The 18,475-nt window shown below is 52.0% G+C and overlaps 1 protein-coding gene across 1 annotated transcript; it reads left to right on the top strand.

Annotated features, from left to right (window-relative positions):
* The first annotated feature begins 226 nt into the window (after positions 1–226).
* On the top strand, positions 227–18,020 carry CKM (creatine kinase, M-type). Its single transcript, XM_010377491.2, has 8 exons — positions 227–377; positions 3,473–3,679; positions 5,221–5,375; positions 8,508–8,640; positions 13,086–13,257; positions 15,888–16,011; positions 16,774–16,963; positions 17,484–18,020. Exons 2-8 carry the CDS (start codon positions 3,487–3,489, stop codon positions 17,660–17,662), a joined length of 1,146 nt encoding a protein of 381 aa, XP_010375793.1. The 5' UTR covers positions 227–377; positions 3,473–3,486; the 3' UTR covers positions 17,663–18,020.
* The last annotated feature ends 455 nt before the right edge of the window (positions 18,021–18,475 follow it).

The raw sequence follows: 18,475 nt of genomic DNA, 5'->3' as shown, positions 1-18,475 counted from the left end.
TTCTACGTGCTTGGGACGTTCCCAGCCACTGTCCCATGTTCCCGGCGGGAGGCCAGCTGTCCCCACCGCCAGCCCGACTCAGCACTTGGTCAGGGTATCAGCTTAGTGGGGGGGCTTGGGCCCAGCCCCTGGGGCAGCTCAGCCCATACAAGGCCATGGGGCTGGGCGCAAGGCATGCCTGGGTTCAAGGTGGGCATGGTGCCCGAGCAGGGAGGTGAGAGGCTCAGCTGCCCTCTAGAACTCCTCCCTGGGGACAGCCCCTCCCAGCCAATTGCACAGCCTAGGTCCCCCTATAAAACACCACGGCTGCAGGCCCTTCCTTTGGGTCAGTGTCACCTCCAGGATACAGACAGCCCCCTTCAGCCCAGCCCAGCCAGGTACTGCACGGGGTAGGAATCTGGGTGGGAGCCAGAGTAGGGGGTTTCTCTGGGTGCTAGAGGCTGTCTTGTCTTGGGAAAGGGCCTGTGTGTCACCCCTTGCTCCACCAACATCCTCCTATACAAAGGCAGGTCGGTGCGTGGGAAGGTTGACCTTGTGTGTCTGGGAGTCCCCTCCATCTGTGAGGACGCCTGAACCCCCGCTGGGACCTGTGATTTCTGTGGCACAAGTCTTGGGTTATGGGGAGGTATCCCAGAGATGAAAGGGGTCCTGACAGCTGCCAACTGTCACCCCCTGCAAGGGGCTGTTGAGCCAGGCCTGCGTTCATTACAGTTTGTCACCAACACTGGCGCCACAAGCCGTAGGAGGTGTGTCTGTCGCCTAGCAGAGTCTGCAAGAGCAGGTGTCACGGGCTTCTTTGCGTTTGCTACCGTGTAGGTCTCTGTGACCTTGTATCTGACTTGGTAGCGGACACATGAGTGCCTCTATCTTGGGCGTGTCCTTGAGCTTGGAAGTGTGACTGTGTGACTCAGTTTACAGTGTGATCTGGGGAGTCTGTGGTGGTGGGGGTGTGTGGCTCTGGGGCTTTCTGCTTGTGTCTTTTGGGGGGGGTCCCCCATCTTGCCTCAGTGCCCTCTCCTGGGGTGTCCCTGGCAGGGATTGGGGGGACATCCTCTGAAGGGAGGGGGTCTGGTCTGCCAGCCCGGGATGTCCTTGAGCCCCGGGGCTGAGCCCCGGGGCCTGGACCCGTGTCCTCCCAGCCACCCTGGCCCACCTGTCTTGGGCCTGCTGACTTGGTGCAAGCCGAGCCCCGGAATGTGGGGGTGGGGAGGGGCAGCAGCTGGGGGTGGGGTGGCAGGCAATTGCCAGAGTCTAAAAATAACCACTCTGGACAGCAGCGCCCAAGGTCTTTGGCGGGTCCCTGTTCCTCTTCCCTGGCCTCAGCTCACCATGGTCCCAATTTCCCTCCCACAATCCCACCTGCTTCCTATCCCCCTCTCCCACCGCTGTTGGAGGTCCCTTCTCCTTTCTGGGTCCAGTGAATAAAATAATAATAACAATAGGACCTGGTGCAGTGGATCACATGCATAATCCCAGCATTTTGGGAGGCCGATGCTGGAGGATCACTTGAGGCCAGGAGTCCCAGACCGGCCTGGGCAACATAGTGAGACCTCATCTCTACAAAAAAAAAGTAGTAATAACAATAATAGCAGCCACCAGGGTTCCAGGCTCCAACTCCATGTCAGGGCCTGTGCTCAGCCAACCTCATGGCCAAGCTCAGAGGATCCTGGCAATCCTATGGGGCAGGCTCAGTTCACAGGAGACAAGGTCCAGAGAGGCCTAGTGACTGGCCTGGGTTCATACAGCAGGGAAATGGCATAGCTGGGATTTGAACCTGGCTCTGACGACCCAGAGGCTGAGTTTTTCTTCCCTGCTGAACCCCGTGGGAGAATTGTCAGCAGGCAGAGGAGGGGCAGCCACCCAGCCCTCCCCCGACCCAGGCCCTTTGTCTTTGGATTGCTCATCCAAGAACCTGCTCACATACTCACTCCCAGCAACACCCTCACCTCCACCTTCTCACCAGCTCCTCACACGAACCTTTAAAATAACAACAGGCCAGGCGCGGTGACTCATGCCTATAATCCCAGCACTTTGAGAGGCAGAGGTGAGTGGATCACTTGAGGTCAGGAGTTCAAGACCAGACTGGGCAACATGGCAAAACCCCATCTTTACTAAAAATACAAAAAAAAAAAAAAAAAAATTACCTGGATGTGGCGCATGCCTGTAGTTGCAGCTACTCGGGAGGCCGAAGCAGGATAATTGCTTGAACCTGGGAGGTAGAGGTTGCAGTGAATTGAGACTGCGCCACTGCACTCCAGCCTGGGTGACAGAGCGAGACTCCGTCTCAAACATAATAATAATAATAATAATAGCTAAGTGAAATAATGCTTGTTGTGAACCAGGCACTGTTCCATGAGCTATACTTGCATTCACACATTTAATCCTTTCAACACCTGCCATGCGGTGGGTGCTGTTAGGATCCTCATTGTCCAGATGAATAAACTGAGGCACAGAGAGGTTAAGCAACTTGCCCCCGGGCACACAACTGGTTGTAGGTAGCAGAGCTGGGAATCAAACCCTGGGCCGATTCCAGAACCTACACTCTTACCCACGCATGATATTTTTCCAGCCTCCGCCTGGGGCCCATTTTCCACCTAGGGAAATTGAGTCTCCAAAAAGAATGACTAGTCCAGGCTCACCCAGCTGGGATGTGGCAGAGCCGGGCCCTCCATCTAAGACTCCGGATGCCTCCTGCTGAGACGTAGGGGCTCGGAGAGAGGATTTCTCTTGCTCCAAGTCACACAGCCTGCCTGACCCCAATGCCTGGCTCAGTTCTCTTGCTGCTGTCTGCAAGATACGAGGTAGGCGGGGCACAGTGGCTCACGCCTGTAATCCCAGCACTTTGGGAGGCCGAGGTGGGTGAATCACTTGAGGCCAGGAGTTTGACACCAGCCTGGCCAACCAGTAGAGATGGTGAAACTCCATCTTACTAAAAATACAAAAAAATTAGCCGGGCATAGTGGTGTGCTCCTATAATCCCAGCTACTCAGGAGGCTGAAACAGGATAATCGCTTGAACCTGGGAGATGGAGGTTGCAGTGAGCTGAGATCTTGCCACTGTACTCCAACCTGGGTGACAGAGTGACACTCCTTCCCAAAAAAAAGAGCTGTGGCTCACGACTGTAATCCCAGCACTTTGGGAGGCTGAGGCAGGCAGATCATGAGGTCAGGAGATTGAGACCAACCTGGCTAACACAGTGAAACCCCGTCTCTACTAAAAATACAAAAAATTAGCCTGGCGTGGTGGCGGGCGCCTGTAGTCCCAGCTACTCGGGAGGCCAAGGCAGGAGAATCACTTGAACCCGGGAGACAAAGGTTGCAATGAGCTGAGACTGTGCCACTGCACTCCAGCCTGGGTGACAGAGGGAGACTTTGTCTCAAAAAATAAAGAAAGAAAGAAAGAAAGAAAGAAAGAAGAAGAAGAAGAAGAAAACAGATGCGAGCTAATCTTCCCCTCCTGCCCTGCCCATCAGGTCTCACCGCCGCCATGCCGTTCGGTAACACTCACAACAAGTTCAAGCTGAATTACAAGCCTGAGGAGGAGTACCCCGACCTCAGCAAACATAACAACCACATGGCCAAGGTACTGACCCTTGAGCTCTACAAGAAGCTGCGGGACAAGGAGACCCCATCGGGCTTCACCCTAGACGATGTCATCCAGACAGGAGTGGACAACCCAGGTGAGCCTCCCCAGTGGAGCACTGAAGGGGCTACATGGGGGCTCCAGAGGCTGCAGGCTACGCCCCAATCCCACCTCCCCTGAAGTGGGGGGAGGGTCTCAGTTTTCTCATCTGTAAACTGGGGCTGTTGTGAGAATCAGTGCACTAATATACGTAAAGGGCTTGGAACAGTGCAAGGTATGCAGCAAACCACGCAATAAACATGCATGAGAATAATGTGAGATCCCCGAGGAGATCGGTTCATCTCCCGAACCTCAGTCCCCTCATCTGAAAAATGGGCACCCATGTTGTGAAAACACAGGTCAATGGCTGTGCGGTGCTTAGAGTGGCGCCTAGCACCAAGTGAGTGCTCAAGCTCTGATGGGAGTCCAGGTGCACTGGCTCATGCCTGTAATCCCAGCATTTGGGGAGGCCCAGGTGGAAGGATCGCTTGAGGCCAGGAGTTTGAGACCAGCCTGGGCAACATAGCAAGACCCTGTCTTGACAAAAAATACAAAAGAATTAGCCAAGTGTGGTAATGAGGGCCTGTGGTCCAAGCTACTCAGGAGGCTGCGGTGGGAGGATAGCTTGAGCCTGGGAGGTGCAGGTTGCAGTAAGCCGAGATCGCACCACAGAGGGAGACCCTGTCTCAAAAAAAAAAAAGAATCAGATAGGGGATGTTATTAATGTTATGGTTGTTTCTCAAAGCCCTTTCGCTCACAAGGCGAAGAGAGCTGGGAGTGGAGAGCAGGCTCTAGTGCCCCTCACGTCCAGCTCTCTGTGCGATGCAGTGGAGAGGCCTCTCTCTACAGGCCCCTGTTTTTCCACTGGGAAATAAGAGCCTTTCAAGTCTCTTGCCTTCCTGACCCTCTGTGGCAGGTGGTACCCCAAGATCCTAACAACATTTCAGGCTGAGACGTCATGACTTTGGGTGCTAACATTTCCGAGATGCTGATATTTTTAGCACCATGTACCCTCTGAAGCTCCCCCTTCTCCTTTGACTCCACACCCAGCATTCTTTCTTCTCTCCTACCTTGACCCCTCCCAGCCACCTTGACCTCTCCCAGTCTTCCCTCCCAGTTCCCACCAGTCCTCAGTCTTATTTCTTTCTTTTTTTTTCCTTTCTTTTTTTTTGAGAAAGAGTTGCTCTATCATCCAGGCTGGAGTGCAGTGGTGCCATCTCGGCTCACTGCAACCTCCAACCCCTTGGTTCAAGCAATTCTCGTGCCTCAGCCTCCCAAGTAGCTGGGATTACAGGCATGTGCCCCACACCCAGTTAATTTTTGTATTTTTAGTAGAGATGGGGTTCACCCTGTTGGCCAGGCTGGTCTCAAACTCCTGACCTCAAGAGATCCACCCGCCTCACCCTCCCAAAGTGCTAGGATTGCAGGTGTGAGCCACTGCGCCCAACCCTTAGTATTCTCAATTCCCACCCAGAGGTATTGAATGTACCCCACCCCCCACCCTGACACACACGTGTCCACAGAGTCTCCACTGAGCCCATGAGCCCAGGCCCTGTTTGCTGGGGACTAGCAGCTCTGACCTCACCCCCACCCCTCCAGGTCACCCCTTCATCATGACCGTGGGCTGCGTGGCTGGTGATGAGGAGTCCTATGAAGTTTTCAAGGAACTCTTTGATCCCATCATCTCGGATCGCCACGGGGGCTACAAACCCACCGACAAGCACAAGACTGACCTCAACCATGAGAACCTCAAGGTCAGTGTCTGCACGGAGGGGAGGGCCGAGGGGTGAGGAGGAGAGAGATCACAGGAGAGATGGGGGGAGAGAGAAATACAGAGACACAGAGGTGTGGAGAAGTAGAGAGATGGAAAGAGAGAGGGACATTGGGAGGCCGAGGCGAGCATATCACTTGAGGTCAGGAGTTCAAGACCAGCCTGGCCAGCTGGGCGCGGTGGCTCACGCCTGTAATCCCAGCACTTTGGGAGGCCGAGGCGGGCGGATCACGAGGTCAGGAGATCGAGACCATCCTGGCTAACATGGTGAAACCCCGTCTCTGCTAAAAATACACACACACAAAAAAAAATTAGCCAGGCGAGGTGGCGGGCGCCTGTAGTCCCTGCTACTCGGGAGGCTGAGGCAGGAGAATGGCATGAACCCGGAAGGCAGAGCATGCAGTGAGCCAAGGCCGAGACACTGCACTCCAGCCTGGGCGACAGAGCGAGACTCCGTCTCAAAAAAAAAAAAAAAAAAAAAGAATGGGCCAGCCAGGCATGGTGGCTCACGCCTGTAATCCCAGCACTTTGGGAGGCCAAGGTGGGCAGATCACCTTAGGTTGAGAGTTCGAGACCAGCCTGAACAACATGGAGAAATCCTGTCTCTACTAAAAATACAAAATTAGCTGGGTGTGCTGGTGCATGTGGTGGCACATGCCTGTAATCCCAGCTACGCAGGAGGCTGAGGCAGGAGAATCACTTGAACCTGGGAGGCGGGGGTTGCAGTGAACAGAGATCGTGCCATTGCACTCCAGCCTGGGCAACAAGGGCGAAACTTGGTCTCAAGAAACAAAACAAAAAAACAAAAAAATAAATTAGCTGGGCATGGTGGTGCACACCTGTAATCCCAGCTACTCAGGAGGTGGAAGCAGGAAAATCTCTTGCACCCAGGAGACGGAGGCTGCAGTGAGCTAAGATCATGCCACTGCACTCCAGCCTGGGTGACAGAGCTAGATTCTATCTCAGAAAAAAAAAAAAAAAAGGAAAGAGAGAGGGACAGAGAGACACAGAGACAGCCAAGGAGACAGAAAGAGGAGAGGGAGAGGGAGAAGAAAGGCACAAAAGCATGTAGAAAAGGAAGAGGCATAGCTGGGCACAGTGGCTCACACCTGTAATCCCAACACTTTAGGAGGCTGAGGTGGGTAGATCATGAGGTCAGAAGTTTGAGATCAGCCTGACCAACATGGTGAAACCCAGTCTCTACTAAAAATACAAAAATTAGCTGGACATGGTGGCGCGCACCTGTAATCCCAGCTACTCAGCCTGGGCAACAGAGCGAGACTCTATCTCAAAAAAAAAAGGGAGAGGCCGGGCGCGGTGGCTCAAGCCTGTAATCCCAGCACTTTGGGAGGCCGAGACGGGCGGATCACAAGGTCAGGAGATCGAGACCATCCTGGCTAATACGGTGAAACCCCGTCTCTACTAAAGAATACAAAAAACTAGCCGGGCGACGAGGCGGGCGCCTGTAGTCCCAGCTACTTGGGAGGCGGAGGCAGGAGAATGGCGTGAACCTGGGAGGCGGAGCTTGCAGTGAGCTGAGATCCGGCCACCGCACTCCAGCCTGGGTCTGGGTGACAGAGCCAGACTCCGCCTCAAAAAAAAAAAAAAAAAAAAAAAAGGGAGAGACAGAGACATAGGAGACAGAAGGGAGCATCAGAGAAGGCAGGAGAGACAGGCAGAGAGAGACATGCAGTTGCAGTCAGAGACAGACAGGGAGAGTGGGAGAAAGGGAGACAGGAAGAGAACAGAAATGGGCAGAAAGGCTGGGTGCAGTGGCTATACCTGTACTCCCAGCACTTTGGGAGGCTGAGGTGGGAGGAGCACTTGAGGCCAGGAGAGTTCACGACCAGCTTGGGCAATATAGCAAGAACCTGTCTCTACCAAAAAAAAAAAAAAAAAAAAAAAGCCTAAACATTTAGTTAGGCATGGTGGCTCACGCCTGTAATCCCACTGCGTTGGGAGGCTGAGGCAGGAGGACTGCTTGAGCCCAGAAGTTTGAGATCAGCCTGGGCAACATAGTGAGACCCTGTCTCTATTTTTTTTTTTTTTTTTTTTTTTGAGACAGAATCTCACTCTATCACCCAGGCTAGAGTGCAGTGGCTCAATCTCAGCTCATGGAAACCCCCGATCCCCAGGTTTAAGTGATTCTTATGTCTCAGCCTCCTGAGTAGCTGGGATTACAGGCACGCACCACCACACCCAGCTAATTTTTTTTTTTTTTTTTTTTTTTTTTTTTTTTTTTTGAGACGGAGTCTTGCTCTGTCACCCAAGCTGGAGTGCAGTGGCATGATCTCAGCTCACTGCAAGCTCCGCCTCCCGGGTTCATGCCATTCTCCTGCCTAAGCCTCCCGAGTAGCTGGGACTACAGACGCCCACCACCACGCCTGGCTAATTTTTTTGTATTTTTAGTAGAGACGGGATTTCACTGTGTTAGTCAGGATAGTCTCGATCTCCTGACCTCGTGATCCGCCCACCTCGGCCTCCCAAAGTGCTGGGATTACAGGCATGAGCCACCGCGCCCGGCCAATTTTTGTATTTTTAATAGAGATGGGGTTTTATCATGTTGGCCAGGATAGTCTCGATCTCCTGACCTCAGGTGATTGGCTCACCTCGGCTTCCCAAAGTGTTGGGATTACAGGTGTGAGCCACCACGCCCAGCCCCTGTCTCTATTTATAAAAAATTTATTTTAAGTTAGCCGAACATGGTGGCACATACCTGTTAGTCCCAGCTACTTGGGAGGCTAAGGCAGGGGAATTGCTTGAGCCCAGGAGTTTGAGGTTGCAGTAAGCTATGATGGCACCACGACACTCCAGCCTGGGTGACAGTGAGAGACCCTGTCTTGGAAAAAAAAAAAAAAAAAAAGGAAAAGAAATATACAAAGGTTGGGGGAGAGAGGTATAAAGAAAAACAGAGATAGGAGATGGGAGAGAGACAGAGAAGGGAGAGACAGAGCCCAGGTATGGGTGGCGGGGAGAGGCTCTGCACAACCAATCAGTGAGGACGCAGAGGGCAAAGGAAGCAACAGGGAGACTGAGGGGAGCATCTGGGGGAGACCTGGGCTTGCTGGAGGGGGCGGAGGATCTACCTGGTCCTGATCTCCCACCCGCTCTCCAGGGTGGAGACGACCTGGACCCCCACTACGTGCTCAGCAGCCGCGTCCGCACCGGCCGCAGCATCAAGGGCTACACGTTGCCCCCGCACTGCTCCCGTGGCGAGCGCCGGGCGGTGGAGAAGCTCTCCGTGGAAGGTGAGCGCCCCACCCCGTCCACTGCTGGGGTCACCCAACCCTGTCTCTGTTCCTCCATGGGCAGGTCCTCGGGTCTCTTTGGGCCCCCGTTTTCCAAAGTAGGGGAAGAGCTTGGTAAATTGTGGGGGCTTGGGGAGTGGTGCTGGCCGTCGGCATTGCCTGCTGTGCTGGAGATCCGGGGGTGCTGTCCAGACTCAAGGGCCCCTGAGAAGACCCACACAGACACCTGGCTGCCCCCAGCGTCCTGCCATCCGTTCATCCAGCACACATTTCCAGGGCTTCTTGCCCTGTGTGGGGAGATAGGGGTCCCTCACTGTTCTCATAGAGTGTTCAGCTGGTGGGGAGATGAGAAGAAATACAGAAACCCACAGATGAACAAGATAATTCAAAAGTGCCATGAAGCCAAGACATGGGTGTGGTGGAGAATGACCGAGGGGAGCCGCCTCAGAAAGGAGGAGTTGAGGCCGGGCACAGTGGCTCACAACAGTAATCACAGCAGTGTGGGAGGCCTAGGAGGGGGTATTGCTTGAGCCTAGGAATTCAAGACCAGACTGGGCCACATAGTAAGACCCCGTCTCTACAAAAAATACAAAAATGAGCCACGAGTGGTGACACACACCTGTCATCCCAGCTACTCAGGAGACTGAGGTGGGAGGATCGCTTGAGTCTGGAAGGTTGAGGCTGTAGTGAACCGTGACTGTGCCACTGCACTCCAGCCTGGGTGACAGAGCGAGAACCTGCCTCAAAAACAAATGAAAAGAGGCCGGGCACAGTGGCTCACACCTGTAATCCCAGCACTTTGGGAGGCCAAAGCAGGTAGATCACCTGAGGTCAGGAGTTCGAGACCAGCCTGGCCAACATGGTGAAACCCCATCTCTACTAAAAGTACAAAAATTAGCCGGGTGTGGTGGCATGCACCTGTAATCCCAGCTACTTGGGAGGCTGAGGCAGGAGAATCACTTGAACCCAGGAGGCAGAGGTTGCAATGAGCCGAGATCATGCCACTGCACTCCAGCCTGGGTGACAGAGTGAAACTCTGTCTCAAAAAAAAGGAAGGAAGGAAGGAAGGAAGGAAGGAAGGAAGGAAGGAAGGAAGGAAGGAAGGAAGGAAGGAAAGAAGGAAGGACTTCAAGACAAGAAGTCAATAATAAATGTAGTAAAATAATAGGAAGTATTAGTTTTGAGTATTTATTACCTTTGTTTTAAATATAATGTATTTAGCCTGGGCACGGGGTGGCTCACGCCTATAATTCTAGCACTTCAGGAGTCTCAGGTGGAAGGATTGCTTGAGCCCAGAAGTTTGAGACCAGACTGGGCAACATGATGAAACCCTATCTCCAAAAAATACAAAAATTAGCCAGGTGTGGTGGTATGCACCTATGGTCCCAGCTACTTGGGAGGCTGAGGTGGGAGGATTGCTTGAGCCTGGAAGGTCAAGGCTGCAGTGAGCTGAGATCACACCACTGTACTCTAGCTTGGGTGACAGATGGAGACTTGTCTCAAAAATAAATAAATAAAAATAAGCAATTTTTAAAATAATTTATTTAAATATAAAATTTGCATATTTAATCTTAACTATGTATAACATGGCATGTGATATGTAGCATAGTGTATAGTATATTACAGGCATACCTCAGAGATATTGTGGGTTTGGCTCCAGACCACCGCAATGAAGCAATTAGCACAATAAAGCAAGTCACGCAAATTCGTTTCCCAGTGCATATAAAAGTTACAATTGCCCAGGCGAGGTGGCTCACACCTGTAATCCCAGTACTTTGGCAAGTTGAGGTGGGTGGATCATTTGAGGACAGAAGTTCGAGACCAGCCTGGCCAACATGGTAAAACCCCGTCTCTACTAAAAATACAAGAATCAGCTGGGTCTAGTGGCACACACCTGTAATCCCAGCTACTCGGGATGCTGAGGCAGGAGAATCGCTTGAAGCTGGGAGGCAGAGGTTGCAGTGAGCTGAGATCATGCCACTGCACTCCAGCGTGGGGGACAGAGTGAGACTCTGTGTCAAAAAAAAAGAAAAAGAGTTATGTTTTCCCTATACTGTAGTCTGTTAAGTGCACAATAATAGCATTATGTCTAAAAAAAAAAAAAAAGTACATACCTTAATTTTAAAATCCTGCTAAAAATGCTGTGATCATTTGAGGACTCAGCAAGTTGGAATCTTTTTGTTGTATAGGGCCTTGTCTTGATGTTGATGGGCTGCTGACTGATCAGGGCGGCTGCCGTTCAAGGTTGAGATGGCTGATGCAATTTCCTTCCTTCCTCCCTCCCTCCCTCCCTCCCTCCCTTCCTTCATTCCTTCCTTCCTTCCTTCCCTCTCTGTCTCTCTTCAAGCCAAGGTCTTGTTCTGTTGTCCAGGCTAGAATGCAGTGGTGCAATCGTGACTTACCATAACCTCCAACTCCTGGACTTAGGTGATCCTCCCATGTTGGTCTCCCAAAGTGCTGGCATTACAGGTGTGAACCACAGTGCCTGGCCAGCAGTAATAGTTTGAAAAGAATCTCTTTTTTGAGATGGAGCCACACTGTCACCCAGGCTAGAGTGCAGTGGTGCAATCTTGGCTTATTGTCACCTCCACTTCCTGGTTCAAGCAATTCTCGTGTCTCAGCCACCCGAGTAGCTGAGACCACCAGCGTGCACTACCATGCCTAGCTAATTTTTGTATTTTTAGTAGAGTCGGGGTTTCGCCATCTTGGCCAGGCTGGTCTCAAACTCCTGATTTCAGGTGACCTGCCTGCCTCAGCCTCCCAAATCACTAGGATTATAAGCATGAGCCACTGCACCTGGCCTATGAAGCTTTTGATTTAAAGTGAAAAATGTTGACTCTTCCTTCCACTTGAACACCTTGAGGCCATTATAGGGTTATTAATTGAATTGGCCTGATTTCAAAATCGTGTGTCGTAGGGAATATGGAGGCTCAAGGAGATGGGGAGAGATGAGGGAACGGCCGGTCAGTGGTGCAGTCAGAGCACACACAACATTTATCCATTAAGTTCACCCTTTTATATGGGCAAGGTTGGTGGCACCCCCCCCCCAAAATTAAAACAGTAACATCAGAGATCATCGATCACAGATCACCATGACAGATCTAATAATAATGAAAAAGTCTGCAGTACTGTGAGAATTACCCACATGTGACACAGAGACACGAAGCGGCACATGCTGTAGGAAAAATGGCTCCAACAGACCTGCTGGACAAAGGGTTGCCACAAACCTCCAATTTGTAAAAAACACAATATCTGCAAAATGCAATAAAATGAGGCATGTCTGTATATTATATTAATATGAATAATATATATAAATATTATATATTTATTGTACATATGCACAAATATAAATTCATTATACACATATTTTTATATATATGAATATACAAAAAAACACACAATTTTTTTTTTTTTTAAGACAGAGTCTTACTCTGTCACCCAGGCTGGAGTGCAGTGGCGAAATCTCAGCTCACTGCAACCTCCACCTCTTGGGTTCAAATGATTCTCGTACCTCAGCCTCCTGAGTAGCTGGGATTATAGGCACGTGCCACCATGGCCGGCTAATTTTTGTATTTTTAGTGGAGATGGGGTTTCACCATGTTGGCCAGGCTGGTCTCGAAATCCTGACCTCAAGTGATCCACCTGCCTTGGCCTCCCAGAGTGCTAGGATTATAGGCATGAGCCACTGCACCCGGCCTACAATTGATTTTTTAAAGATGGGGGTCTTGGGGCGCCCAAGTGGAGAAACCCCATCTCTACCAAAAATACAAAATTAGCCGGGCGTGGTGGCACATGCCTATAATCCCAGCTACTCGGGAGGCTGAGGCAGGAGAATCGCTTGAACCTGGGAGACAGAGGTTGCAGTGAGCCAAGATCGCGCCATTGCACTCCAGCCTGGGCAACAAGAGCAAAACTCTATCTCAAAAAAAAAAAAAAAAAAAAAGATGGGGGGCTCTTGCTATGTTACCCAGGCTGGACTCAAACTCCTGGCTTAAGTGATCCTCCTGCCTCAGCCTCCCCAGTATCTGGGATTACAGGCTCATGCCAGTGCACCTGGCTACCATTCTGCTTTATAATAATTTTTACTAATGGCCTCAAAGTCCTGAGACTTTAGCCATCTGTCTGGCCAGCCATTAGGCGCAGGCACCAGCACACTGTAGCCTGCAGGTGGACTGGATGTGAGGGTCCCTCAGGGGAAGGGGTGGCTCTGTTCTCTAGATTGAACACATTGTGTGGCCATTCCTGGGGGCCTGGACAGATGGCAGGAACAGATTTTGGGGAACTGTCACAAGTGTGGGTTTAGACCACAGGGTTCAGATGCCTTTAGGACATCCAGGGGGCCAAGGCCCAGGCCCATTAGGAGCAGCAGCAGGGGGAACCCTGGGCCTCCACACCCTGGTTGAAGTGGGACAGGCTGCCAACCACTCCCTCGTGTGTCCCTATAGCTCTTAACAGCCTGACGGGCGAGTTCAAAGGGAAGTACTACCCTCTGAAGAGCATGACAGAGAAGGAACAGCAGCAGCTCATCGATGACCACTTCCTGTTTGACAAGCCCGTGTCCCCACTGCTGCTGGCCTCAGGCATGGCCCGCGACTGGCCCGACGCCCGTGGCATCTGGTGAGGCCCCTCCCCGCCCCCTGGCTTCCTCTTTCCCCAGCCTCCTCCAGTCCCACAATGGCCCTCCTCACTCCTCCACCAAAGCCAAGGCCATAAACATAATTATGATCTTCTACATGCCACAGAAAATGATCTTGCCCTCCACCCCTGCCTATCCTGTGGTCTGTGTGTCAGATTTTGGGAAATCTGGACCGGAGAAGTGGTAGTTAAAAACAGACTTGGCCGGGCGTGGTGGCTCACACCTGTAATCCCTGCACTTTGGGAGGCCAAGGCGGGCAGATCACTTGAGGTCAGGAATTTCAGACCAGCCTGGCCAACACGGTGAAACCCGATCGCTACTAAAAAATACAAAAATTTAGCTGGGCGTAGTGGCAGGCGCCTGTAGTCCCAGCTACTTGGGAAGATGATGCAGGAGAATCGCTTGAACCCAGGAGGCGGAGGTTGCAGTGAGGCGAGATGGCGCCACCACTGCACTCCAGCCTGGGCGACAGAGAGAGAGTCTGTTTCCAAAAAAAAAAAAAAAAAAAAGCCAGGTGTGATGGCGTATACCTGTGGTCCCAGCTACTCCAGAGGCTGAGGATCGCTTGGGCCCAGGAGATTGAGGTTACCGTGAATCGTGATCGAAGTACTGCACTCCAGCTACCCTGTCTCAAAAATAAGAACTTAGACTTGAACCATACTCCCTAAGTTCAAATTCCAGCTCTACCATTTACTAGCTTTACTAGCTTTGTGAACTTGGGTAACTTATTTTATTTTTCTCTACCCCAGTTTCCTGTCTATAGGATAGGGATCACAGTAATTTGTAGCTTCTGGTGTTCTTATGAGGATTAAGTGAGTTAATTTGTGTAAAGTATTAAAAGCAGTGCCTGGGCCGGGTGCGGTGGCTCACACCTGTAATCCCAGCACTTTGGGAGGCCAAGGCAGGCGGATCTCGAGGTCAGGAGATCCAGACCATCCTGGCTAACATGGTGAAACTCTGTCTCTACTACAAATACAAAAAATTAGCCGAGCTTGGTGGCAGGCGCCTGTAGTCCCAGCTACTCATGAGGCTGAGGCAGGAGAATGGCGTGAACCTGGGAGGCGGAGCTTGCAGTGAGCCGAGATTGCATCACTGCGCTCCAGGCTGGGCGACAGAGCGAGACTCTGTCTTGGAAAAAAAAAGCAGTGCCTGGTATACACTAAGTGTTCAGTATATCTTGGTTATTCATCTTATCTTTATTATAAACTATTATTGCTAGACTTGCTTTGACTCTTTGAATTCCTGATTCAGATAGTCAAAGATCTAAAAAGATTTAGAGAACCCAGGTTTCAATTGATGAGGGGAGCCTGGGTGCTAAGATATACAGGTGGGATGATTCTAAGATTTCAAGATTTTAAATATTTTCAGGTTTTAAGATTCCACTCATTTCAAATTCTGTGATTCCATAATTTGAAGCATTTCCGGATTTATTTATTTATTATTTTGAGATGGACTCTCACTCTGAGGCCCAGGCTGGAGTGCAGTGGGACGATCTCGGCTCACTGAAACCTCCGTCTCCCGGGTTCAAATGATTCTCACACCCTCCGCCTCCTGAGTAGCTAAGACTACAGGCATGTGCCACTGTGCCCAGCTAGTTTTCGTATTTTTGGTAGAGACAGGGTTCTGCCATGTTGCTCAGGCTGGTCTCAAACTCTTCACCTTAAGTGATCCGCCCACCTCAGCCTCCCCAGTGGCTTGGACTACAGGCATGTGTCCCACCATGCCTGCTAACTTTTTAAATTTTGTAGATATGTGGGTCTTGCCATGTTGCCCAGGGTGGTCTTGAGCTCCTGGGTTCAAGTAATCCTCTGGCCTCGTCCTCCCAAAGTGCTGGGATTACAGGCGTGAGCCACCACACCCGGCCATTTCCAGATCTTAATATTTTATGGCTTTTTTTTGTTTTTTTTTTTTTGGAGACGGAGTCTTGCTCTGTCACCCAGGCTGAAGTGCAGTAGCCTGATCTCGACTCACTGCAAGCTCCGCCTCCCGAGTTTACGCCATTCTCCTGCCTCAGCCTCCTGAGTAGCTGGGACCACAGGTGCCCGCCACCATGCCCGGCTAATTTTTTTGTGTTTTTTAGTAGAGACGGGGTTTCACCGTTTTAGCCAGGATGGTCTCGATCTCCTGACCTCGTGATCCGCCCGCCTCGGCCTCCCAAAGTGCTGGGATTACAGGCTTGAGCCACCGCGCCTGACCTTAATATTTTATGTTCTAAGATCCTGCTTCTGAGATGCTAGGATTGGGAGCTAACATACTGCAATGGGAAGATTTTCTGGTCCTGAGACCAGATGTAGGATTTCCAAGATGTTATCAATTCTGATCCCAAGCTTTTGTTTGTCAAACATCCTGAGATCCCAAGGATCTATAATAATGCTGTTCAAAGACTTTAAGTCCCTAAAAGTCCTTGATCCCAGGATTCAAGGTTTTGCAGATCCTGTGACGTTAGAGTCTACAGGTTCAAGCTTCTGCGTTTTGAGGAGGCAGATGCCACCCACCTCCCACCTCTTAGGCCCTCTTCCCCCTGACGGTGGGCAGATGTTTAGGGGAGGGCTGGGAATGGGGCTCCCGCGGGGCTGAGACCTTGGCCTCTTGCTGTGGCACCTTACCCTAGGCACAATGACAACAAGAGCTTCCTGGTGTGGGTGAACGAGGAGGATCACCTCCGGGTCATCTCCATGGAGAAGGGGGGCAACATGAAGGAGGTTTTCCGCCGCTTCTGCGTGGGGCTGCAGAAGGTGGGTGTCTGCCCTTAGCTGCTGACTTCTGACTCCACCTTGAACGCCCCACCTGCTTTCCGAGGCCCCGCCCCTGCCCCTATGCTAAGCCCTGCCCCGCCCATTTTCCAGGGCCCTGCCCCCCGGACCTGGCTCCACCCCATGCCAAACCCCGCCCCTCAAAACCAGCCCCATCCGCCTTTCAGGACCCCGCCCCTGGACCCAGCTCCACCCTATGTCCAAGCCCCTCCCTTAAGGATCCGCCTTCAGGCCGGGAGCGGTGTCTCACGCCTGTAATCCCAGCACTTTGGAAGGCCGAGGAGGGTCAGGAGTTCAAGATCAGCCTAGCAACATGGTGAAACCCCCCCGTCTCTATATTAAAAATACAAAAAAAAAAAAAAAAAAAAAAAAAGCCAATCGTGGTGGCACGGGCCTGTAGTCCCAGCTACTCGGGAGGCTAAGGCAGGAGAATCACTTGAACCTGGGAGGAAGAGGTTTCAGTGAGATGAGATCACGCCATTGCACTCCAGCCTGGGTGACACAGCGAGACTCTGAAGAAAAAAAAACCCGCCTTCAAAGCATTCTTAGTCCCCACCCCTCAAAATCCTGCCTTGGTCACCATTGTCTAGCCAGTACCCTCAGAATCTCCTACCTCCCGGCTCCCCTCAGAATCCCACCTCCACCACGTTCCCACGCCCTGTACCTCCGGACCCTGTCCATGTTGCGGGTGCATTTGGGGGTGCCTGCCGGCGCTGACCCCTGGTCCTGTCTCCCCAACCTCAGATCGAGGAGATCTTTAAGAAAGCGGGCCACCCCTTCATGTGGAACCAGCACCTGGGCTACGTGCTCACCTGCCCGTCCAACCTGGGCACTGGGCTGCGTGGAGGCGTGCATGTGAAGCTGGCGCACCTGAGCAAGCACCCCAAGTTCGAGGAGATCCTCACCCGCCTGCGCCTGCAGAAGAGGGGTACAGGTACGGCTCCCACATCCTTTTGCACCACGACAGGTGGGGAGAGCCCTTTGCGGGGATGGAAGGAGAGGTGCGACATCCCTGCGAGTTCTGGGGATCCGGGACGGGCTGACCCTCTGTGAGCTTGCATTTCTTCCTCTGTAAAATGGGTGTCAATACCCCTAAGTCACAGGAGTCAGTGTGGGATTTTCATGATTATATAATATGCATTGCACATGCCCTTGGACCTCCCTCGGGGCCTCAGTTTCCCCATTTATAAAGCGAGGAGTGGTCAGGATTCGACCGCAGGCCGCCTGGCTCCAGAACCCACTCTTACCCACTATACGATATTTTCATGTTTGATAATTGAGTCTAAAGCCAGAGACTCGTGAGTCCATGAATAAACAGGCATTACCTGTGTGCAGGTAACCTGTTACACAGTAGGCACTCACTACATGCCGCTGTTGCATTTGGCACGGGGACCACGTCCCAGCCCCTCTGCACCTTCGCTGCCTCTTCACTTCCCTGTGCCTTGCTCCCACAGGTGGCGTGGACACAGCTGCCGTGGGCTCAGTATTTGACGTGTCCAATGCTGATCGGCTGGGCTCGTCCGAAGTAGAACAGGTGCAGCTGGTGGTGGATGGTGTGAAGCTCATGGTGGAGATGGAGAAGAAGCTGGAGAAAGGCCAGTCCATCGACGACATGATCCCCGCACAGAAGTAGGCGCCCTGCCCACCTGCCACCGACTGCTGGAACCCAGCCAATGGGAGGGCCTGGCCCACCAGAGATGCGCCCCCTCACTCCTTGCCCCGCCCCCTGTCCCGGAGTCCCACCCTGTGATGGTGCTGTCTCCTGGGGACTTTCTCCACACTTCTCAGAGTTCCAATTTCAACCAGAGTTCCAACCAATGGGCTCCATCCTCTGGATTCTGGCCAAATGAAATATCTCCCTGGCAGGGTCCTCTTCTTTTTCTAGAGCTCCGCCCCCACCAGGAGCTCTAGTTAATGGAGAGCTTCCAGCACACCCGGATCTTGTGCTTTGTCTCCACGCAAAGCAACAAATAAAAGCAATGGTGGCTTTAGCTTTGTGCCATAGTTATTGAGGGAGGAAGTGCAATTGGCCACTGTGTGGCCTCGGAGTGGTTGTCCTTTCTCGGCATGTACTAAACATGTCTTATCCCGGGTCTAAAATGAGGCAAAGTTAGGTCACAGAATCTAGTCCAAAAATTAGAAGGCTCTGTGGGGAATCTGAGACCCGGAGAGACACTGAGCCCAGTGTCACTCACCCAAAGCATGGGCCCTTTCCAACTTTGGTTTTGAATTAGTCATGCTCAGATCTCAAACTGAGGAGGAATGCAGCCAAACGAAATGTCTGAAACTTGAATTTAGCCCAGGGGTCTCCAGTTCGAGGCTTCCCACGCAGCTCATCACATCTGCCTCTATTCTGCTTCTCACTGGCTTCCTTCTGTCCCGTCTGACTTCATCCCTCTGTAGCTGCTGCCAGGCCCTTACTTTGCTCAAGAACCTGCCATGGCTC

Source organism: Rhinopithecus roxellana, chromosome 12 (assembly GCF_007565055.1).
Source record: "Rhinopithecus roxellana isolate Shanxi Qingling chromosome 12, ASM756505v1, whole genome shotgun sequence".
Lineage (NCBI taxonomy): Eukaryota > Metazoa > Chordata > Mammalia > Primates > Cercopithecidae > Rhinopithecus > Rhinopithecus roxellana.
The sequence above is the reverse complement of the archived record's forward strand: the minus strand, read 5'-3'. Positions and strand labels throughout refer to the sequence as shown.

Coding starts and splice junctions, on each gene's coding strand:
- CKM (XM_010377491.2), top strand. CDS start 3,487: ATGCCGTTCGGTAACACTCACAACAAGTTCAAGCTGAATTACAAGCCT. Junction 3,680..5,220: donor GACAGGAGTGGACAACCCAG/GTGAGCCTCCCC, acceptor CCACCCCTCCAG/GTCACCCCTTCATCATGACC. Junction 16,012..16,773: donor TCTGCGTGGGGCTGCAGAAG/GTGGGTGTCTGC, acceptor CCCCAACCTCAG/ATCGAGGAGATCTTTAAGAA.